Source organism: Sorex araneus, chromosome 5 (assembly GCF_027595985.1).
Source record: "Sorex araneus isolate mSorAra2 chromosome 5, mSorAra2.pri, whole genome shotgun sequence".
In the NCBI taxonomy this organism is placed as follows: domain Eukaryota; kingdom Metazoa; phylum Chordata; class Mammalia; order Eulipotyphla; family Soricidae; genus Sorex; species Sorex araneus.
This window is the reverse complement of record NC_073306.1, coordinates 40,015,552-40,039,812: the sequence shown is the minus strand read 5'-3', so window position 1 is coordinate 40,039,812 and position 24,261 is coordinate 40,015,552. Positions and strand designations below refer to the sequence as shown.

Here is a 24,261-nt window from a genome sequence, read left to right as displayed (position 1 = left end):
TCTTAGGCACTGGGAATATAGAAAAGAATTTGATCCAGTACTTGGCCCTCAGAAGCCATTTAGTCTAGTAATATTGCATAACTAGTAATTCTCAAGGTAGTAGAGGCTTAAAGATGTAAGGAAATGGTAGTAGCTTATAAAATGTAGTAGGGGCCAGAGTGAGAGTACATGGGGTAAAGTGTTTGCCTTGCATGTGACCGACCCTGAGTGCAGAGCCTAGAGTAAGCTCTGACACAGGGGGGTGTGGCACAAACAAAAAAGATAATGTAATACTTTTTTTTTTTTTGGGTCACACCCGGTGATGCACAGAGGTCACTCCTGCCTCTGCACTCAGGAATTACCCCTGGCCATGCTCAGCGGACCATATGGGATGCTGGGAATTGAACCTGGGTCGGCTGCGTGCAAGGCAAATGCCCTACCCGCTGTCCTATCACTCCAGCCCCAATGTAATACTTTTTTTTTTGTTTTGTTTTGGTCCTACATCTGGGGTGCTCATGGGACCATGTGATGCCAGGTATTGAAGCAAGGCTCCTGCATGCAAAGTTATGTTATCCAGCTCACTGAGATATCTTTCCAGCACAAAAGATAAATTTTTCGGATAAAAGTAGTGCTGGGGGGAAAAAAACGTAGTGCTGGAGGGGCAGGGTGATAGTACAATGAGTAGGGAACTTGCCTTGCACACAGATGACCCGGGTTTGAAATGGCATCTCATATGCATATGGTCTCCGAGCATCCTTAGGTATGACCCAAAAACAACAACAAAAAAGTAGTGCTGGAAGATGCCTCAGAGGACTGGTACACTTGCTTTGCATGTAAGAATCCTGCATTCAATGTCCCCATCATTGCATAGTCCCCCAAGAACTATACAATTTTCATAGATGTGTAGTAAGTGGAAAATGGTTTTATAGATTAGGAAACAGTAAGATTTCATTAACACATTTACTTCTGTTGATGCAGGCACTGCAATTTGTGTTGATTTTGCCACATTCAAGTGTGAGCCACTGATGGTATGCACTGCAGCTGAGGTGTTAGGTACTAAGTTCACCACATAGTGGAGCTGGAAATCAAACCATGGCATTTGAACTTCAGTTTATGTGCCCGTTTAATTTATTAAATCACTGATTGGGATATGTGTTCAGTTTGCCTATTTGCAAGTTGTTAGGCATTTATATTTAAAAGTGGCAGTTTTGGGGCTGGAGCAATAGCACAGTGGGTAGGGCATTTGCCTTGCACGCGGCCGACCCGGGTTCGATTCCCAGCATCCCATATGGTCCCCTGAGCACTGCCAGGGGTGATTCCTGAGTGCAGAGCCAGGAGTAACCCCTGTGCATCGCCAGGTGTGACCCAAAAACAAACAAAAAAAAAAACAAAATAAAAGTGGCAGTTTTTTTTTCTGGCCTTTGGGCCACACCCAGTGATGTTCAGTGATGTTTCTGGCTCTGCACTCAGGAATCACTTTTTTTTTTTTTTTTTTTGCTTTTTGGGTCACACCCGGCGATGCACAGGGGTTACTCCTGGTTCTACACTCAGGAATTACTCCTGGCGGTGCTCAGGGGACCATATGGGATGCTGGGATTCGAACCCGGGTCGGCCGAGTGCAAGGCAAACGCCCTACCCTCTGTGCTATCACTCCAGCCCCTCAGGAATCACTTTTGACCGTGCTCAGGGGACCATATGGGATGCCTGGGATCAAACCTGGGTCAGAGGTGTGAAGTGCCCTCTATCCTCTGTACTGTGGTGGTGGTGGTGGGCAGCCACCCACCCCAGCTACTTTAAAGAGCTTTACTTTTTTAGGCTATTTGCACTACGTTCCTTTGTTATACAAGTGGTGCAAAACTGGAGTGGTAAGTTTTTTTTTTTTTCCTAAAAATTTCTGTAGAGTACTTTAGGCTTGGGGGCAGTCAGGACTTAAATTGAGGATGTTATGTAGGGACTTAAATCATTTAAGACAATAAAATTTTATTTGCAAAATTCAGAATATAATTAAACACAATTTTTTGTAAATAGAAACCTAGTAAGAAAAAATGGAATATTCTGGGATATAACATTTCGCTTAATTGGGCTTCAAGGCTAGCCTTACCTATCAGTTGATGACAGATGTTAATCCATTAATGCTGATATACTAATGTATCTTTTCTTACAGATAGTTACTGCCAAGTACTAATATTAGCGTGTTAGCATTTTTTTGGGGGGGTATATGATTTTAATTTGAGGCTATTCACTTGAAAGGCAGTTACAGAATCCTGTTCGGTTCTTTATCATGCCATCACACTGAAGAGTAGCCATTTCCAATTGGAGATCAGGTGGAAATGAAACTGAATGGTTAGGTGAAGTTGGAAATGTGGCGGAGCTATAGTTTGAGCTTAGAAAATAGTTCGTTTGAATTATGTGTGGAAATGAGACTTTGTAAAATTTTAGTTTTGGGGCAACACCCAGTGATGGTCAGGGGCTAGACCAGTACAGCGCTTGGTGTTTTTCCGTGGTGCTGGGGGAGGGACTGTACAATGCTGAAGATCAAACCAAGGCTAGCCACATGCTAAGGCAAGCACCTTAATCCCCTAGTCTGACTGTTTGGCCATCACTAAAAAATATTTTTAAGGGACTGGCAAGCTAGAACAGGAGTTAAAGCACCTTTTTTGCGTGTGGTTGACGCTGGTTTGAACTCTGGCACCAAATATGGACTCCTGAGCATTGCTGGATGTAGCCCCAAACCACTGTCACTGTCACTGTCATCCCATTGCTCATCGATTTGTTCGAGCGGGCACCAGTAACGTCTCTCACTGAGAGACTTATTGTTACTGTTTTTGGCATATCCAATAGCCCCAAACCAATCCAAAACAAGTATTTTCTAGTCTCAGGTAAAAGTGATTTCCAAAGTAATTGTGTATTTATTCATATTAGTTAAGGGTGATATTTGCTGAGGAATATTAAATTTTCAAACTCTGCCCTAAACGTTAAGCACAGTGAAATTTTACCACTGGTACATTGTTGAAATATTTAGTAGGGGAGCTGGAGCGATAGCACAGCGGGTAGGGCATTTGCTTTGCATGCGACTGACTGGGTTCGATTCCCAGCATCCCCCAAGCACCGCCAGGTGTAATTCCTGAGTGCAGCACCAGGACAAACCCCTGTGCATCGCCAAAAAGCAAAAAAAAATTAAAAAAAAATATTTAGTGGGGCATATCAGATATTTGTCATCTAATTCAGACAAAAATTCACAACTGACTGGTAAATTGAGAATGAATAAAATTCACCGTTTATAGTATTGACTGAGTAGTAATGTGGTTAAAATGTATTTTCTGCATGGGGCTGGAGTGATAGCACATGGGTAGGGTGTTTGCCTTGCACGCGGCCAACCCAGGTTCAATTCCCAGCATCCCATATGGTCCCCTGAGCACGGCCAGGGGTAATTCCTGAGTGCAGAGCCAGGAGTAACCCCTGAGCATCGCTGGGTGTGATCCAAAAAGAAAAAAAAAAGATATTTTTTGCAGAGTACCTATTGATAAGTATCAGTGAGTAACCATACTACATGAATATATTTCACAAAGATTAATGTTAGTACTATTCTTTAGGTTATTTGAACCTTGGGGCGGGAGTGAGGGAGGGAAGAAATGCCTTTCTGCCCTATAGTACCAGGAGTGCTGACACTTTAATAAACTATGGGTAGCACTGTAGCACTGTCCTTTCATTGTTCATCTATTTGCTCGAGCGGGCACCACTAACTATGGTGGGGACATTAACTGTGTGCTTAAGCTTGCTGATGTTGGGGATTTTATTAATATTTTAGTTGCGGCTGTTTTAGTAATGTTTGGATCTGGTAGATCAGAAATACTTTTTGGCCTATATGGGATAAGGATGGGTTATTTTTAACTTGGATGTATTTGTTGGATTTATTTCAGCATGTGTTTGTTTTATGTAAATTTTTTTGGTTTTATTTTGGAGCATCTCAGTTCTTCTAGAATAATTTCTCTGGGTTGAATTATGGAGCTTTGAATTAATCTTTCATAATGCATATTATGGCACCTGAAATACTGCCAGTGAAAGTATCAGTTTACATGAGGAAAGTTTTACTGTTGAAAGTTGTTGGATGGTTGAAAGTGTATGGAGGCTGGGGGTGGGAGGGGTGAGAGAGCAAGACAGTGAAAGTGTATGGAGGCTGGGGGTGGGAGGGGTGAGAGAGCAAGACAGTGAAAGTGTATGGAGGCTGGGGGTGGGAGGGGTGAGAGAGCAAGACAGAAACCACCCAGGCCAATATACTTTAAGGAAGAACTAGAAGGACTCTGAGTACTTTCGAGCAGCTGTATTTCAAGATGTGATCTGCAAAGTTTGAGTAGCTGTTTTATCACTAATTTTTTCTCTTTTTTCAGAACTGTATCCTGACTTTGTAAATTGGAGAAGCCAGCAGCACTGCCAGTATTCTTTACAGGAAGTGTCTGTTTGGGATCCACAGCAAGTTGAATCATTGTTCAGATAAGGTAAATGGAGGCTCTAGACATAATATAGCAGATAGAGTGTTTTCGGTGCGTGTGTCCAACTCAGGTTTGATCCCCAGTAATCCTATATTGTCCCCTGAGCACTGCTAGGAGTAATTCCCAAGTGCAAAGGTAGGAGTAACCCGTAATCGTTCACCATGTGTGACACCAAAACAAAATACATGGTGGTAGCAGGAACTAATGACTTCACTATCTTAAAAAGCCTATCTTGTTTATCCTGAAACCAGAGATAGTACAAAGGTTAAGGCACTTTCCTTTTATGTAGCTGACCCCAGTTCAATCTCAGTTCAGTTTTATGTACTACATAGTCCCCTGAGTATAGCTGGGAAAGACAAAGCGAGGAGTATCTCTTGACCACTGCCTGGTATGGCCTCAACCACTCCTCTCCCCCAAATAATTGGCCACAATTTTTTTATTTTATAAAGTAATTCACGATATTTGATTACATTTAACATTCAAACATCAATCCCACCACCATTACACCTTCCCACCACCATATTTCAGGTGTTCCCATCTGAACCCCAATCCCTGCCCCAGAGCAGAACTGAAATAATATATTTTGTATTGTTTGTTATGAAAAACCACTGAAAATGCTACAGAAAAGTATCCTTAGAGGAAAGAGTGTAAAAGTTGTTGAATTTCATGCAGGAGCCATTAAGCCCTTCTATAAGAATTACTAACATGTTGTTAAAGGTTGAGCCTTGTGTGCTTTTATATATTTATCTGTAAAAAAAAAACAAACAAACAAAACTTCCCTCTAAGATTTGTTGCCTCCTACTTTGAACCCCATCAAATGTGGTGCGGTACTTAAGAGTATGGGTTGGGTGTGTCCTGTGAAGTGTCGAGAGGCTGCGAATGTGACTGCTGGGTCCAGGAATAGGTTGACCCGTGGGTGAGGCTCAGCCTGAGTCTGTGGAGAGCAACCATGAGCAGGGCGGCAGTTGAGTTCTGGAGGTTCTTGGCTGCTGGGGCTAGGTCCCTTGGGATGGGGAGTGAAACAGCCTGGTGGGGGTCTGGCGGCATGGTTATGGCGAGTGTCATGTTATGCTCCCTTCCAGGCGAGAAGGACTTATGATCTGGATGGTGGCCAATGACGAGATTATTGGGCCACAGTTTTCTTGTATATATTTTTTCACTTGTGTTTACTTATACACGCTCACTTTTCTCACTTTTTTCTTCTTCATTGCTAGGTTTTTTTTGTTTTGTTTTTGAGCCACACCTAGCACTGCTAGGGGTTGATTATCCCAGGCTCTGTGATGAGAGGATCACTCCTGGCAGACTTGGGGGACCATATATGGTGCTGGGGATCGAACCCAAGTTGGTGATGTATAAGGCAAGCTAAGCACCTTGTCTGCTCTACTATCGTTCTGGCCCCTTCATTACAAGGTTTTGTGTAAATCTGTCTTACTTCTTCATACAGCTCCAAATAACCGCAGTTCCTACAAGATTATACTCTTCATACATTTGTAGAAAATTATGCCTTCTGTAGCTGCCAGGAAAAACTGGTAATAAGTCTTCAAACTTTCCCACATGAGTCAGGGATCCCAGCTGCAGTAAATTATAGACTACAGAAAACAAAGTATGTTCTCTCTTTCCATGAAGACTTCGCAGTTTGATGATAAAACGTGGTGCCGGGGCTCACTCTTGGGGCTTTTGCATACAGAGCATGGACTCAAACCTTTTGAGTTACCTCCCCAACGGGCCCTAGCCACTGGCCCCTTGTTTTGTTCCTTTTAAAAAATAAGATGGGGGGTCAGAGTGCTAGTACAATGAGTAGGGCACTTGCCTTGCATGTAATGATCCGGGTTCCATTCCCCAGCATCTCACATGGTCCCCTTGAGCACTGTCAGTGCTGTTCAAAAGCAAAAAACAAATCAAAAAAGTAAATACATGATCTAGGAAATAAACAGACCTCTTTTTTTGCTGGGGGAGAGCAAACCTAGCTGTGCTCAGGTCTTTGAGTCATATTCCTGGCTTTGAGCTTGGGGATCGTTCCTGCTGGCCCAGGAGATCTTATGTTTTGCTGGGAATTGAACCTGGTTCGGCTGTGTGCAAGCTGTATTATCTCTCCAGGCCTGTTTCTTTTTTGTTTTGTTCTTTTTTCAAAGCCTGTTCTCCAACCCTCTGTAACGGATTCTTCTTGATTTGTTTTGTGGATTCAAGCCATTGGTAAGATTAAAAAAAAAAAAGGCTACAGATCTTGAAGTTATTTTTGTCTGTCTGCCTTTTTCCTTCTCTTTTGTCCTTTGCTTCTTCCCAGGTCTCATGTATGCAAGGCATGTGCTTTGCTGCCAAACCACATCCCTGGCCCCATAGAGTCAGATATATTTTAGTCATCTAGATATCTTTTTCTTTTCTAGTTTAAAGTGGTGAAGTGTACATGTAAGTGATTGGCAGTAACTTAACAGGAAATCTTAATGGATAGACAAGAAACAGCCAAAATAAGTGATTGTTAAAGTGCCTGGTAATGGATTAGATTGAAAACTCGAGTAATTTGAAAAGACGTAATCACATAATCATTAGTATCTTTTTGAGGACAATGTAGTTCCAAGAGACTTGGGTTGTAGGTGAGCACTAGGGAGCTTGGATTACATAGGTGAGGTTTGATTCTGAGGACTGCCAGAAAATCTCAAAAAGTTGCCAAGACTGTTTCAGAGCCCTGTAGGTGATTGCAATGTGTACCACTGTTTCAGCTCAAGGTCTTCGTAATAATAATTTTATGTTAAAAGTGGGAGCTGAAGAGATCATACAGGAGGTAAGGCACTTGTCTTGCGTGTCCCCATTCCAGGTTCAACCCCCAGCACCACAGGTGGTTCCTCAAGCACCACCAGGAGTGTTTCCTGAGCACCGAGCGGAAAGTATGCTCTGAGCACCAGTGGGTGTGTCCTGCCAAAATAAAGAAGAGTGGGCTGAGGAGATAGCTGGAAGGCTTGAGTGCATACTTTCGTGTTTGGGAGTCCCGAGCATTATTTCTGGCATCGAATGATATTCTGAGTTCGAAGAAAAACCAGTAAAGGACTAAGATATGGCTCAGGGGATAAAGACCCCCTTGATGACATAGGCCATCACTAGATACCAGCAACAGTCATCCCCCAATATCTCCCCACATGCATGGAGTGTTCTTGATGGGAAAATTTGATCTTAACTACCACAGGTATAAAAATTGCAGTGAACACCACAACCAAGTGTTTGATCTCTGGTCATTGCAACAACAAAGAGCAGGGGAATGAGAAAAAAAATGACTATTTCATAATAGGCTTTTCACTTAGTTTTTAAAAAGATGTACCATAATTAGAACTGGAAGGAAACCATAGATCATTTGTTATTACAGGCAATTGTATCAGCTTTAAGAGTAAGAAGAGGGGGCTGGAGCAATAGCACAGTGGGTAGGGCGTTTGCCTTGCATGCGGCCGACCCGGGTTCGATTCCCAGCATCCCATATGGTCCCCCAAGCACCGCCAGGAGTAATTCCTGAGTGCATGAGCCAGGAGTAACCCCTGTGCATCGCTGGGTGTGACCCAAACCCCCCCCCCCAAAAAAAAAAAAAGTGAGAAGAGGGGCTGGAGCAATAGCACAGTGGATAGAGCATTTGCCTTGCACGTGGCCAATCCGGAATCGATTCCCAGCATCCCATGTGGTCCCTGAGCACCACCAGGGGTAACTCCTGAGTGCAGAGCCAGGAGTAACCCCTGTGCATCGCCCGGTGTGACCCGAAAAGCCAAAAAGAGTGAGAAGAAAATACTCCCCAGTGGTAATACATGCCTATTTAAAGCTGGGACTAAAGGGGCTGGAGCGATAGCACAGCGGGTAGGGCATTTGTCTTGCATGCGGTCGACCGGGTTCGATTCCCAGCATCCCATATGGTCCCCTGAGCACCGCCAGGAGTGATTCCTGAGTGCAAAGCTAGGAGTAACACCAGGTGTGACCCCAAAAAAAGCAAAAAAAAAAAAAAAAAAGCTGGGACAAGTTGCTGTTACCATACCCTAAGGATAAAGGAGAGCTTCTAGGGTGAGTCTAAGAATACTTAAGCTGTTGAACTGTGCTGTTCATTCTGTGTAATGATGAAAGATTAATTGCATTGATCATCCTGAGCTTAATAGATGACCATTGTGCAAGTTCTCAGAAAAGGAAACCCAAGTTGCCTATATTGGGAATATTGTGATGGGCAGGTTCCAAATGAATGACCTATCAATCAGATTGCTGTTGATATCCCAGCTAACATCCAGTAGCAAAGGGATTTATTCTCTAAAGGTCATCATGAACTTAGAATATGACCAATTAAGCTAGTATGGGTTCAGAGAACTATAATAGGTGCTGCAGATCAGACAGGTGCCTTACCCATTGTACTCTCTGGTTCAAGCTCATATTTTTTTACAGTACCTTTAGAACTCTGTATAGAGTTTGTAGCTTTAGCTTTTGGGGTTGATAATCTGAACATGTACTTTATTAATGTGTTGTCTCCCCTTTCATAATTCTCTCAGCTGTTATGAAGTAATCACATTTCTAAAAATAAATCAGTGAAGCAGCCCATGTTGCAAATGTTATTTTGGACTGCTCATGTTTGTAATTAAGAGGTAGATTGAGGTTGCAATTTGGAATCTAAGTTTTTGAAATTAAATTGAAACGATTGCTATTGCTGATAACTTTTTTTTTATTTATAGCTCACACGTTGGAGGAATTTTAATTCTTTAATTGCAAATCTTTCTTGTGTTTATGCGTGCATATATTCATGTGTATAAAATGGAACTTTTTTTTTTTTTTTTTTTTTTTTTTTTGGCTTTTCGGGTCTCACCTGGCGATGCACTCAGGAATTAGTCCTGGCAGTGCTCAGGGGACCATATGGGATGCTGGGAATCAAACCTAGGTCAGCTGCATGCAAGGCAAACACCCTACCCGCCGTAGTATTGCTCCATCCCCCTGGAGCTTAAATTTTGAAATGAAAATATCTAGGAATAGAACTATAGAGACTTGACTTTATCTGCTTAACTTTGTTAGGACTTGAATATGGTTAGAGACAGCCTGTACAGTTGACAAATTATACTTTCGTATTTTGTGTATGTTTGAATCAACATTCTGGGAGGGAGGGGTTGTTGAGCCATGTCTGGATACTCATTGGTCTGTGTTTGGGGGTCACTCCTAATGGTGTTTGGGAGACCATGCAGTACTTGGGACTGAATCAGGGCTGCCACATGCAAGGCAACTTCTGCTTTATTCCCTGTAAACTCACTCTGGACCCTGAATGAGCAGTTCTTTCCTTTTGTTTTTGGGCCACACCCGGTGGTGCTCAGGGATTACTCCTGACTCCCAACCCTGGAATCACTCCTGGCAGTGCTGAGGGGTTGGGGGGGGAGACATATGGGATCCTGAGTATGGAATCTGGGTCAGCCCATATGCAAGGTAAGTGCCTTAGCTGCTGCGTTCTCTCTGTGACCCCAACCCAGCAATGTGTATCAACAAACTTGGGGGCTGGGGGCGGGTTTTGGCCAAACTATGGTAGGATTGAACTGGGGTTTACCCTTGTGGTATCTCTCAGTGATCCTCAGCTCCCCTTCCCCTCACCCCGAAAGTTTTTTTTTACTGTAAGCATTCAGGGGCTGTAGTGATAGTACATCGAGTAGGGTTTGATAGTACAGGTAGAATGCAGGTCTGGTCTGCAGGGTAGAGAATACACCTAGACTGGCCTGTTTTGCATGGGAGAGGTGGGGTTGTTTTTGCGTTTTGGGTCGCATTCGGTGATGCTCAGAGGTTTCTCCTGGCTTTGCACTCAGGAATTACTCATGGCAAGCACCCTACCTAACTGTACAATTTCTCTGTCCCTCCTCTGGCCTTTCTTGCCCATTTTAACAGAGAGGGTACTTACTTGCCTTGCTGGCTACCAACCTGGGTTCTATCTCCAGCACTCCACCATCCCCTGAGCCCATCCCTTGTAATTCCTGAGCTCAGAGCCAGAAATAAACCCTAAGCACAGCTGGGTGTGGCCAAAAACAAAACAAAGTAGCAAAATAATTCCATTGTAAATAAGGCCTTCCTGTAATTAAAATGCAGGCTTTTTTTTTCCCTAAAAAAAAAAAGCAAAATTTATTGTTCCAAACAAAAAGTCATTAAAAATTATACTTGATCTCAAGGTAGCTAATCATTTTTTTTTGTTTTTGTTTTTGCTTTTTGGGTCACACCCAATGATGCACAGGGGTTACTCCTGGCTCTGTACTCAGGAATTACTCCTGGTGGTGCTCAGGGGACCATATAGGATGCTGGGAATCGAACACAGGTCAGCTACATGCAAGGCAAACGCCCTACCCACTGTGCTATCGCTCCAGCCCCAAGATAGCTAATCATTCTTAAGTAGTAAATGTTAATGTTCTGTTAGTAATTTTAAGAGTTTATTTTAAAATTGGTTCTATAATTTCTACTCCATTTGGTTTCCTCTTTTTTTTTTTTTAAATCACAATGGGATACCAGGTTACAAAGTTGTTCATTATTGCATTTCAGTCATAACAGTTGTTCTAACACCCATCCCTTCACGTGTCCACCCCACCCCACCTCCCCACCCCTTCCATAGAAGCAGGCACTTTCTCACTTAACCTCTGTGTCTGTTTCTTTCTCCTCCTCCCCACTTTCCTCTCTCCTCTCTGTCTCTCGGTCTCTCTCTCCCCCCTTTCCTATCCTCTCCTCTCCCTTCTCACCTTTTCCCTCCCTCCCTTCCCCCTACTTCTGGGTAAATACAGGTATTTTTTAAAGTTAATTTTGAATTCTTGTGAAAATCACTTGGGTTTTTAAAATTTCAGTAGGGCTGGAGCGCTAGACAACGGGTAGGGCTTTTGCCTTGCATGCAGCCAACCCGGGTTCGATTCCCAGCATCCCATATGGTCCTCTAAGCACTGCCAGGAGTGATTCCTGAGTGCAGCAGCCAGGAGTAATCCCTGTGTATCGCTGGGTGTTAAAAAATACAGTAAAAGTAAAAATATTTCGGTAGTAGGTGTTTGGTTCCATACTAAAGATGAAAAAATTCAATTCTTACCAAAACATCATCATGTGGATCTGGGGTCCCCAGTACCACATGGAGCAGGGAGCAGGTCATATCCTCAGGCCCTGGCACTGAACTATTCTGTTTTTTGGTTTCACCAGTTACTCCTGAGCACTGCTGTGGAGCCTCCATTGTAAATAAGAACTCTTAACCTCCATCAGTGTCAGCTTTTTTCTTCTTAGAGTAAAATAGTAAAAATGCCAGTAATAGTAAAAATAAAAAATAGTTAAAATGCAGGAGTGTGCAGGGGTTACTCCTGACTGCTCAGTGATGACTTCTTGCATGCTTTGGGGGACCATGTGGGGTGTTGGGAGATCGAACCCCAGTCAGCTATGTGTAAGCCTTCCTCGTTGTACTATCTCTGGCCTTTGAGAATAAATATTTAACATTTAAAAGTTTTATTACTGAACTGGAAATAACTTGCGATTTTATAACGAATAACAGGGCAAGCTTTTTATTATATTTTAAATTGCTTAAACAATAGTACTGCCAATCTCCCCAAAGGGCTCCGCTACTTTTTAAAGTACTTGGGGCTGGAGTGATAGTACAGCGGGTAGAGCGTTTGCCTTGCACGAGGGCCGACCCGGGTTCGAATCCCAGCATCCCGTATGGTCTCCTGAACACCATTGGGTAATTCCTGAGTGCATGAGCCAGGAGTGATCCCTGTGCATCGCCATTGCCGGGTGTGACCCAAAAAGAAAAAAAAAAGTACTTATTTATGGGCTTGTGAATATTCTCTTCATGTAAATATTAAGACATCAGAATTGAAGTTAGTATTATTTAATTAAGGGGAGCCACTTTAGGCCAGAGCAATATAATACAGCAGGTAGGTGCTAGCTTTGTAAGTGACCTACCCAGATTTTTGCCCTGCGCCCCACATGTTCCCCTGAGCTCAGAGGCCAGAGCATCACCAGGTAATAGCCCAAAAACCAAAAGAGAGAGAGAGAGAGAGAGAGAGAGAGAGAGAGAGAGAGAGAGAGAGAGAGAGAGAGAGAGAGAGAAAGGGGAGAGAGAGGGAGAGAGAGAAAGGGGAGAGAGAGAGAGAGAGAGAGAAAGGGGAGAGAGAGAGAGAGAGAGAGGTTCTACTTCCCACAGTGTCTGGAAAGGGCCTCTGGCTTGATTTCTTCGGGGATATGGGTGGGGTGTTAAGTCTTTGCCAAGCATTACCCTAGAGAGACCCACAGCTCTCTTGATTTTGTTTCCCTTTTTTTCCTTCTTACTCAGAGAGGGTAATCTCTAGAGAAAAGTCATAAAATAGTAAACAACATTTAGTATTTCACCTGAACTTGACTTTCCTACTCTTACTTACCTAGAAGCATTACAGAGCACAAAATCAGGCACAGTATACTACTTTGCCTACAACCCTCGGTTTTTGTTGTTTCCTTGAGGCTTGAGGGGCAGGGGTGAATAGGGACACACCCAGCAGCACTTAGAGTCAGCTTCTGGTTCTGGGCTGGTATGCGCTCAGGCTATTGCTGTGCTCAGCCATCAATCACTCCTGGCAGTGCTCAGGGGACCATATGTGGTGCCAGGGATTAAACAGGGTCGGTCACATGCAAGACATCAGCTTAACCTCTGTACTCTCTCAGACTACATTGTATTATTTTCTACTTTGCCACGAATTTTTAAAATTTTGCCTTTACTGACTTTTAAAACTGTCTTGACACTTGAGGGATCATATGTGGTTTCAGGAATGGAACCCAGATTGGCCGCCTGTAATTACCTTCACCTGTTGTGCTTAACCTTTCCAGACCAGTAGTACTTCTTTATGATAAGCTTTACCATTCTGATCCCTGACTGTTCAGGATTTTACTTACATATATTTTTGTCTATTAAAAACTACTCTTGGGGGGGCCGGAGCGATAGCACAGCGGGTAGGGCGTTCGCCTTGCACGCGGCCGACCCGGGTTCGATCCCCGGCATCCCATATGGTCCCCCAAGCACCGCCAGGAGTAATTCCTGAGTGCAAAGCCAGGAGTAACCCCTGAGCATCGCTGGGTGTGACCCAAAAAGCAAAACAAAACAAAACAAAAAAAAAACCCTACTCTTGGGGCTGGAACAATAGTACAGCTGGTATGGCACTTGCCTTGCACATGGTCTACATGGAGTTCAATTCCCAGTACCCCGTATAGAGTGCCCCCTGAGTGCAGAGCCAGGAGTGAGCCCTGAGCACTGCTGGGTATGTCTCCAATACTAACCAAAAAAGGTTACACTCTTGGTAAAGGGGCACCCTCCATTTTAAGGGGTTTTTTTAGGGTTTTTGGTTAGTTTTAGGTGTGTGGTGTTTTGGGTTTTTTGTTTGTTCATTTGTTTTTCAGTGGGAATAAGGGGCCACCCCTGGTTCTGCACTCAGAAATTTTTCTTGGAATGCACAGGGACCGTGCCGAGTTCCATCTGATGAAAGACTCCTGTTTTGTTTTTTATTTTTAATGTTTCTTTTTTTAATTGAATCACCATGTGGAAAATTACAATGCTTTCAAGCTTAAGACTCAGTTATACAATGCTGAAACAACCATCCCTTCACCAGTGCCCATATTCCAGCACCAAAAAAAAAACCCCATATACCTCCCATCCCTCCCCACACACACACACACACAAGTAACTGTGTGTATTTCACTTTACTTTCTCTTTACTTTGGTTACATTCAACATTTCACAACATTTCAACAAAAAACTATTACTGTTAGGAGTTCCCCATCAGAGTCAGACCTGCGGTGAAGAGATATGAGGCCACTATTGTGGCCACGCAGTTTTGGATTTCTGTATTTTAGCAACTAAGTCCAGGGAAATTTCTTACAGAAATCATGCTCGTTCAGCTGCGGTGGGGCCACACGTGCGGCCCCTTGGATCACATCTTGGCAGCGAGCAGGCTGTTTTGTTTTTTATTTGTCTTTTCATCTGTGGGATTTTGGCTTGAGTGTCCAGAGAATTTCAAGTGTGCGAAATGACTCCTTTTCCCCCATCAGGAATAATTGAAGAGTGACCTTTCTTCAGAGATGTCAAAAACAAACAAATCCAAATCTGGATCTCGCTCTTCAAGGTCAAGATCTGCATCAAGATCTCGTTCTCGTTCATTTTCGAAGTCTCGGTCTCGAAGTCGGTCTGTCTCTCGTTCAAGGAAGCGACGGCTGAGGTAAGGCAATGTGATTCTGTATTGGGGTGATCAATACATTTCCGGTCATAAGGGGCCTTTAAAGTGCCTTCTTTAGTAATTTCTATAAATGTCAAAGAGGTGGGGAGGAAATTTGCTAGGGGTGGGGCTTGGGCTATAAGATAGTCTATTTTTTCAAAACTACAAATTAAAATCAACTTCGATTATTATGCTGCTAGCCTAATTCCTTTTCTCTTCTGCCAACTCTTGCTGTTTCTCATCATTTTGTAAGAAAAAGCACTTCATTTTGTTTGAACTGCTTGCTTCAGATCTCTACACATCTGATTGATTTTTCACTGAAATATTCTTTTTGATGATAAGGCCAAATTTTATATGCATCATCAGCGAAGGCTAAATAAGATGACAATAGTATGATAAAGCATTGCAAGATAAAGAAGCCTTAACCATTAGTCTAAAAACTTTTGGTGGGTGGGGGTGGAGGGGACTGGTGAATCAAGTCAGTGTAACTTGTGTTTTTTTGTTTTTTTTTTTCCTTTATGGTGTGGTGTGTGTTTGGTTTTGTTTTTGTGTGTGCCAGGGGTTGAACCCAGGGCCTCATACTGCTGAGCTACATAAGAAAAATTTTGTTCCAGTTTTCATTTTCTTAAGAAAAAGTGAGGGGGCTAGAGTGATAGCACAGCGGGTAGGGCACTTGCCTTGCACGAAGCCAACCCGGGTTCGTTCGATTCCCAGCATCCCATATGGTCCCCTGAGCACCACCAGGAGTGATTCCTGAGTGCAGAGCGAGGAGTAACCCCTGTGCATCGCCATGTGTGACCCAAAAAGCAAAAAATAAAAAGAAAGAAAAAAGTGAGGGGAAACCTCACCTCCAGAAGTTTTTAGTCTTTAGGGTCTTTGGATTGAATAGAGACTTTCAGCAACTCAGTTTCTACTTTGCACTTGAGTCTTTCTTTTTGAGGCATAAAAAATTTCAAGTCTTAGTTTATTTGGGTATATTTGAAATTTTAGTTAATAGAAATTGTTCAGAAATAAGAGTAAATTGAAATGATAAAAATCAGTGATAAATGTTAATTTAGAAGTTTGTGATAAATTGTGTTCTGGGCACGTTTCCCTGTTCTAAAGATCATTTGGTGTTGTCAATTACTTGGCAAATGAGGGGGAAATTGCCTTAATATGTGCTGGGGTAGGTCTAGAGACATTTCATGTGTGAGCATATGGCTAGAAAATTGTTAATTTTGAGAAAATTATTTATAGAAAACACATTTTTTTATTTGGTTCTAGTCTGACTTCTGATTTTTAGAAACAGCTGCCACTGGATGGTCCATTTTTATTTCTGGCTTACCTGTTTCAGATTTTTTTCTTTTGTAATCATAAAGTATAGTATCCAGAGAATTTGAGAAATCATGCCTTTAATTTAACTGCTGAATTCTACAGAATTGGAGAGAATTGATTGTTTCCTTTATTTCACAGACTATCCTTTTCAGTGACTTCTCTAAATAACTTCATTTGCAATCTGCAGAGACTCAGGTTCCTGCATCTCTGCAATGACTGCGGGTTTTGGATGCAGTATGCCACAGGGCCCTCACTAATAATTGGTGACAGAAGCAGCAGTAGCTTCTGAGGATGGGAGTATGAATTGAACCCTCCTTAGTACTGGCGGTGCGTCACCTCTTTCATGCATAGCAATTTAACCGGGTCATACTCAGTTTCATAGCCTGCATCTGCTTCTTCCTTCTCCTTTTCTTACATTGTTATGTTTTCGAATGAAAAGTGTGGAAGGTAAGTTTTGTTGTTGTTTTTAAATTATATCCAAATAGTGCTCAGGAATAATCAGTTCTATAAGACATCTTTGGCTATTGCTGTTGTCCTGGGGTAGGCAAAATCTGCCATGGGTAATAAGTACTAGAAAACAAATGATACTTTATTTCCTTAGAGAATTTAATGGAAATCTTTTAAAAACACCATCGCTAAAACCTGTTCCATTTGCTAAATGGGGTTGATTTCTTAAATGAGTAGATAAAATGCTTGTATTCCTTTCATGTCCAATGAGAAATTCCACAGACAGAATGGTTTTTTACTCTACATGTGAAGAAAATATTTTAGCAAGAAATTTCTAGTAATTTTAGATATTTCTAGGTATTTAGAAGTAATAATCATTTTTTGAGGGTGCCCACACCCAGTGGTGCTTGGGAGTGGTAGGATTGAACCTTGGCCAGCTGCTTTCAAGGCAAGTGCCCTGCCTGCTATACTATCTCTCTGGCTCCAAGAGTAGTAATCTTTGTATGTAGTTGATAAGGCAATTAATTGTTGTCCATGAGCCCTGGTGAATTTTTACACCAACAGATAGTTTTAGCTTGTTTAATTTTTTGTTTTTATGAGTGGTGATGCTGGTGGTGTTGCTGGGCATTGACCCTGGGGTTTCATGTATGAGTGCCTTCTCTACATGAAGCTGTATCTTGCAGTCTGTTTTCTGGGCTTTTGGGGCCACACCCGGAAGTACTCAGGACTTCTGGCACTGTGTTAGAAATACGGGGCTCAGGGGACCACATGATGCCCAGAATTGAACCCAGATCACCCATGTTCAGGCAAGTGTCTTCCTTGCTGTACTATGATTGGTCTTGCCCTGTTTTGGTGGAAAACAAGTCCTTGTAATTGACAAGCCTAGCAGGTGACTGTTCTGAATCTTTCTGGTTCTGGAAGATTTTACCTATGATAATTAGGTTTTTTTTCTTTTTGGGTCACACCTGGCGATGCACAGGGGTTCCTCTTGGCTCTGCACTCAGGAATTATCCCTGGCGGTGCTCAGGGGACCATATGGGATGCTGGGATTCGAACCCGGGTCAGCTGCGTGCAAGGCAAACACCCTACCCGCTGTGCTATCCCTCCAGCCCCATATGATAATTAGTTTTAAATTGTGAAATGAAGAGTACTGACCTACGCTGTAGTTACGCTTAAGGACGACTTGAAAGAGGAGTTGGTTGTTGTTGCTCTTGGTAGTTATCTTTGCAAATCTCCCATGGACTTGGATGTCTGTGGTCAGATGGTGCCCTCTGGTGGCATGTAGGTAAGATGTAGTCACAGGAATTTGACCAGAAATTGGTGAGAATCTAACATCCCTAGTTTAAAACATTTAACGTGCTTTATTATTATTATTATTATTAAGAATTTTTTTGAGGGGCCATACTTGTCCATGCTTAGGGCTTACTCCTAGTCTGTACTAGAGGTTCATTTCTTGAAATAAACCTTTGCTCAGAAAACTATATTTTAAAAAAATGCACTCTCCCAGGTTCCTGTTTTAACTATTCCTTGATTTAGACTGTAACTGTATTTTTGTAATCTCACATCTTAGTGAAATCTATACAATTAGAACTGCACAGAAGTCACTAGGATAGAGACTAGAGTGTTATAAAAATGTTGGGCCTTCGGGGTAGAAAGATAGTATAGCGGATAGGTTGCTTACCTTGCATGCCCCTAAAGTAATTCAATCCTGAGAGCCAGAAGTCAGCCCTGAGTATTGTCAAGTGTGGCCCCCAACTCCCCCCTCCAAAAAAAAAAAAAAAAAGGCCTAAATACTTATTTGTCTGGAAACTGCATTTTGTGTTTCTTCCTCATCCAATGACCCAGGAACCTTAAATCCCTTGACAGTGAAACTCTTAACAAGTAGTAAATTAAGATGGCTTTTGTTTAGTTTATTACATTAAGATTTTGTTACTCTTTCATTACTATTTAAAAGATGCTACAATTCTAGGGCCAGAGAAATAGTACAGGGGGTAGAACACTTGCTTTGCACGGCTGACCTGGGTTTGATCCCTGGCATCCCATATATCTCTTGAGCATCAATGGGTATGGCCCAAAGACCAAAAGAAAAACTATAATTCTAATGAAGCAGTCTTGGTGTCTTATTAAAGTGATTCTTCTTTGTACTTTTATACTAAATATAAGCCATAAGCAATAGGTTTAAATATTTTAAGCTTGGACCCTTTTGCTGAAAACAAAACTGGCAATAAATGATACATAGGAACAGGGATTTCACAATGTTAATCTCTTTATTAGCAAAGAGATAGAATAAAATGATTGTGATTGAATAAAATGCTTGTCAGAAATTCACGGTTCTGCTTTCCCCCGTTCCCCTTTTCAGTTCTAGGTCTCGTTCCAGATCATATTCTCCAGCTCATAACAGAGAGAGAAACCACCCAAGAGTCTATCAGAATCGGGATTTCCGAGGTCACAACAGAGGTTATAGAAGGCCCTATTACTTCCGAGGGCGCAACAGAGGCTTTTATCCTTGGGGCCAGTATAACCGAGGAGGCTATGGAAACTACCGATCGAACTGGCAAAATTACCGGCAAGCTTACAGTCCTCGCCGTGGCCGCTCCCGATCCCGCTCTCCAAAGAGAAGGTCCCCTTCACCAAGGTCCAGGAGCCATTCTAGAAACTCCGATAAGTCTTCCTCTGACAGGTCAAGGCGCTCTTCGTCCTCTCGTTCTTCCTCCAACCATAGCCGAGTTGAGTCTTCCAAGCGCAAGTCTGGAAAGGATAAAAAGTCATCTTCCAAGGATAGCCGGCCATCGCAGGCTGCTGGCGATAACCAGGGAGATGAGAGCAAGGAGCAGACATTCTCTGGAGGCACTTCTCAAGATTCAAAGGCATCTGACAGCTCAAAGCCATGGCCAGATGCCTCTGGTTACAGTGCTGGTTCTGCATCACGGGGCTCAGCAGTTTCCGAGCTGAGTCCCCGGGAGCGAAGCCCCGCTCTTAAAAGTCCCCTCCAGTCTGTGGTGGTGAGGCGGCGATCGCCCCGTCCTAGTCCTGTGCCAAAACCTAGCCCTCCGCTTTCCAGCACATCTCAGATGGGCTCATCTCTGCAGAGTGGTTCTGGGTACCAGGCAGGAGCACACCAAGGTCAGTTTGACCACAGCTCCGGGTCCTTGAGTCCATCCAAAAAGAGCCCTGTGGGTAAAAGCCCACCAACCACTGGCTCCTCATATGGCTCATCTCAGAAGGAGGAATCTGCTCCTGGAGGAGCAGCATATTCAAAGAGGCAAGTATCTTGTTTCCTCTGCCTGTTAGTGGTTTTTATCTCACCAGCTGACGGCCTAATTGCAATATGTTCTAAGAGCTCTAATTAATGGTAATACGGTAGTCCCCATATCCTAAACTTTTCATTAACAGACTTTAAAGCATTACCCCAGGAAACCTTTGGCTTAACTCTAGCTTTCCTACCTTCCTGAATTTGTATTGCAGCATAGCTAGACTCCTCTGCAATGATGTTTTCACATTTGAAATTTGCCTTGGATTCCACTGATGTAAGCCAGAGAGTAGTAGAGATTTGTGGGTCAGCTATCCAAAAAATAATAATAATAATAAAAATAATTTTAAAAATAAGGTCTTTTCCAAAATGAGTGGCCATTGATGCTGTTGACCCACCATCTACTGTGATTGATCTGCATCAGTCCATCATACTGAGTAGCTGCACCCACATATTCTTATTACCCCCTATCCCCCAGTTGAGGAAACTGGGTGGGGTGGGAACATCCAAGGCTTAGTCCAGGAAGGCCTTATTTTTAAATCACAAGGTGGGTGTGTATCCCAGTAGTAGCCTACCAGGCTGCATGTTAGGAGAGGACGTGACAGTACTTCCATCTTTCTACCCTGGGGACACGGTGAGTTGGAACCTGAATCTTTGTGTGGTTGTTGGATGGATTGGGATGGCAGGACTAAGACAGGGCAGTTGTTTGGGGACCAGGTTGGGACGTAATCAGGCAAGTGGTTTCCATGTTTTCTTTCTTTTCTCTTATTAGCCTATTCTCTGCAATCCTGCTGTTTTGATTCTTCTTTGCCTTATTAATTAATGTACCTATAACTTGATTAGACTTTCTCCATTAATGGTACAAATGAAATGTTCAGATGTTCAGCCTTCAGTAAGTCTATTTAAAATGTAAGTTTGTTTCTTGCCAGGACTGTGAATCACATTAAAAGATTTGGGCTTGAGCTCTGCTTTTCCATAAAAATAGAGCAGGATGGTTTTTGCCCCTTTCTCTAATTAACATGTATTTTGTTTTTATTTGTGTTTGCAGTATATTTCATATTTAGATCTTCTAGGTGACTTGAAGCAAAATTGAAAGTCTCTTTTGAGACTTATATTTCCAAATGTGAGTTGTATAAAAGCAAAAACAGTCCAAGGTTGAACATTCTCTGTTAACTTTGCTGAAAGCAGATTTTAAGTGACAGAAGGTTGGATAAGACCTTTTTTTTTTTTTTTTCTTAGACCACTTACAGGTAAGTAGGTTTCTGTTCTTCAGTATCTTAAAGATTATCTTGCTATTTTCTTTTTGGTTGTTTTTGTAAGATGCAGCTTCATGGACAGTATATTTTCTTAAATGCTAAGTTCATAAGTCTATCAAGGGCAGTTTTTCAGAAATTACTAGGAGGTATCCAAGTAGAAAGTCCTGTGCTAATAGTTGAATTCAGCTGCCATGTTTATTCAGAGAAATCAAAAAGTCCAGGACCATACCATGTGGTGTGTTTCAGATGAGCTTGCTCAAGAAGCCTCTGGTGTGTCTCCCCTATGTTTCTGTCACTAGGTATTTAGAAGAGCAGAAGACAGAGAATGGAAAAGACAAGGAACAGAAACAAACAAGTACCGATAAAGAAAAAATGAAAGAGAAAGGGAGCTTCTCTGACACAGGCTTGGGCGATGCAAAAATGAAATCTGATCCGTTTGCTCCCAAGACTGATCTTGAGAAATCTTTTCGAGGTAGCCAGTCTCCCAAAAGGTATAAGCTTCGAGATGACTTTGACAAGAAGATGACTGACTTCCACAAGGAGGAGATGGATGATCAAGATAAGGACAAGGCTAAGGGAAGGAAGGAATCCGAGTTTGATGATGAACCCAAATTTATGTCAAAAGTTATAGCAGGTGCAAACAAAAACCAGGAGGAGGAGAAGTCCGGCAAATGGGAGGGCTTGGTGTATGCACCTCCTGGGAAGGAAAAGCAAAGGAAAACAGAGGAGCTAGAGGAGGATTCTTTCTCAGAGAGATCCAAAAAGGAGGATCGGGGAGGGTCCAAGAGAAATGAGAGTGGGCACCGGGGATTTGTGCCTGAGAAGAATTTCCGAGTGACCGCTTACAAAGCAGTCCAAGAGAAAAGCTCATCACCTCCCCCCAGAAAGACCTCTGAGAGCCGAGAGAAGCTATCAGGCAAAGGAGATTTCTCCACAGGGAAGTCTTCCTTTTCCATTACTCGAGAGGCCCAGGTCAATGTCCGGATGGACTCCTTTGATGAGGACCTTGCAAGGTGAGAAGTAGTTCTTCTGTCTTCATCCTAAGATGTTGGGAATTGTACCCAGTGATGCTGGGGGTTGAACCCAGGACCTCATACCTGCAGTGCTCTGCCTACCATCGAGTCACATCCCTGACTCATGTCCTTTTTGATCATCAGTGCCTTAGTGGCCTAAGTGATATTTCCTGACCTATTTTCCCGAGAATAGACTAGAAGCAGGAATGTCCCTCCGCAGTTCTCACCCACTATTCTTGGCATCCTCCTCTGGCCCCATTTCTTCAAGGCCTGCTGTTTCTTGCCCTCAAACCATCCAAGATCCATTCCTGCATTCTTAGCTAGGTCACCAGAATCTTAATTGTAGGCCTTCATCAAATAATAGAGCAATTTGTATTTGTTTGGGGACCATACCCAGTGGTGCTCAGGGATCACTCTGGGCAGGCTCAGGGCCATATGTGATACTGGGGATCAAACCTGGGTCAGCCGTGTACAAGGCAGGCGCCCTACCTGCTGTACTATTGCTTTGGCCCTTGATGTGGCAATTTTAAGAGTTGAGTTTTGGGAAGCAGCGTTTTAGTATAAAGCAGTGAAACCTTAGCTGATTGTTCTGCACTGCAAAACCAGTGGAAAACCTTGTCTAACATTCTAGCTGCATTCCACTCCTGCTTTAGTTCAGTAAGTCACTTCACTGCTTCTAGTTGGCCAAACTAGTTGCTCTTTCACATTTTTTTCTTTTGGGAGGGGAATGTTTGGTGGTGGTACTCAGGTAAACTCCTGGCAAGCTTCATGGGACCATATATGGGATACTGGGGATTGAACCTGGGTCAGCTGCGTCCAACGCAAACACCCTACCCACTATACTATCATGGGGCTCTAGTTGTTCTTTTATTGTTACTGGGAATAGGGCACACTGGGCAGTGCTTATACTCTGGAGGTGGTGGAGGCACTATACGTGCTGCCATGGATTAAACAGGGTTGGCTGTGTCTAAAGAAAGCGCTTTAACTGTCTCACTAGATGCTCTTTTAGACCAAATTTGTGAAGGTCCCAAGATACAGCTTAGTGATAGAGTACCTACTTTGCATGTGAAATCCTGAGTTTGGTCTGTGGGTACCTTAAACAAAATGTGTTTCTATGTGTTTCCTGTGTCAGAACCAATAGTAGCGTCTCCCCACTATCCCCCCCCCCAAAAAAAAAAAAAACACAGCCCTTTGCTTGTTCCTATTAAACTGTGAAGAAATAATTTGAATGCCCCTTTCCATTGTTAGGTGCATTGAGGTTGCTTTAAATTTTGGTAAAAAATAAAAAGGGAGGGGGCTGGAGTGATCGCACAGCGGGTAGGGCATTTGCCTTGCACATGGCTGACCCAGGTTCAATTCCCAGCATCCCATATAGTCCCCCAGCACCGCCAGGAGTAATTCCTGAGTGCAGAGTTAAGAGTAACCCCTGTGCACTTCTGGGTGTGACCCAAAAAGGAAAAAAAAAAAGAAGAATAAAAAGGGAACTTTGTGGACAAATGGACCCTTTTGAAGTATCAGTTTTTAGGATTTGGATTTTCTAGTTTCTTGTGTATCATCTTATAGTGAATTTCCCTGCATTTCTCTTTTAGACCCAGTGGCTTATTGGCTCAAGAACGCAAGCTTTGTCGGGATCTAGTTCATAGCAACAAAAAGGAACAGGAATTTCGCTCCATTTTCCAGCACATACAGTCAGCTCAGTCTCAGCGGAGCCCCTCAGAACTTTTTGCCCAGCATATTGTGACCATCGTTCACCATGTTAAAGGTGAGTTCAGGCCCCCGCCTTCTTCAGTCTCCCTTTCAGCATGCAGCTTCCTCTCACAAAGAATGAGTGGGTGAATAAGGGAACCTTTTGGCTCCTTATCTCATCATAAAGGCCTTTGAAGCTGGAGACTAGCTTGATGGAAATTCTTTTCAGAGGAGTTTTTTTTTTTTTAATTACAGAGCTAAATATTTTGAAATGCTAATAACCTATGATCATATGATACAGTAATCTTTAGCATGCAGGTTTGAAATACTGGGAAAAGGCTTTAAAGTAGCTCTTACTTTAGTTCTGTCCTTTCCTATCCAGCAGGTGGAAGCTTCTAGAGCAGTCTTTCCCAGAGTGGGCCATAACACCCTTGAGGGGAGTATGGAGGTACCGCTGGACTGATCTAGGGAGGGTGCAATTATAGGGTATTCCATTTGCTGAAAGAAGGTAGATTTCCAGGGGAAGTGCTGATTTTTTTTAAATTTTTTTTAATTTTTATTATTTTTTTAATTTTCCCCTATAAAAGGGGGTGGTAGGCCAAAGAACTTTGGAGACCTCTGCTTTGGAGGTTTCTCACAGACCTTATGA

General features: G+C 42.8%; 1 protein-coding gene across 1 annotated transcript in view; it reads left to right on the top strand.

Moving 5' to 3' along the window:
• THRAP3 (thyroid hormone receptor associated protein 3) overlaps window positions 1-24,261 on the top strand; it is a 47,501-nt gene that overhangs the window by 11,192 nt on the left and 12,048 nt on the right. The window contains exons 2-6 of the mRNA XM_004614247.3: window positions 4,368-4,475; window positions 14,483-14,649; window positions 18,767-19,669; window positions 21,213-21,926; window positions 23,516-23,688. Of these exons, the coding sequence (XP_004614304.2) occupies window positions 14,513-14,649; window positions 18,767-19,669; window positions 21,213-21,926; window positions 23,516-23,688 (1,927 nt within the window). The 5' untranslated portion in view covers window positions 4,368-4,475; window positions 14,483-14,512. The remainder of the gene's footprint in view (window positions 1-4,367; window positions 4,476-14,482; window positions 14,650-18,766; window positions 19,670-21,212; window positions 21,927-23,515; window positions 23,689-24,261) is intronic.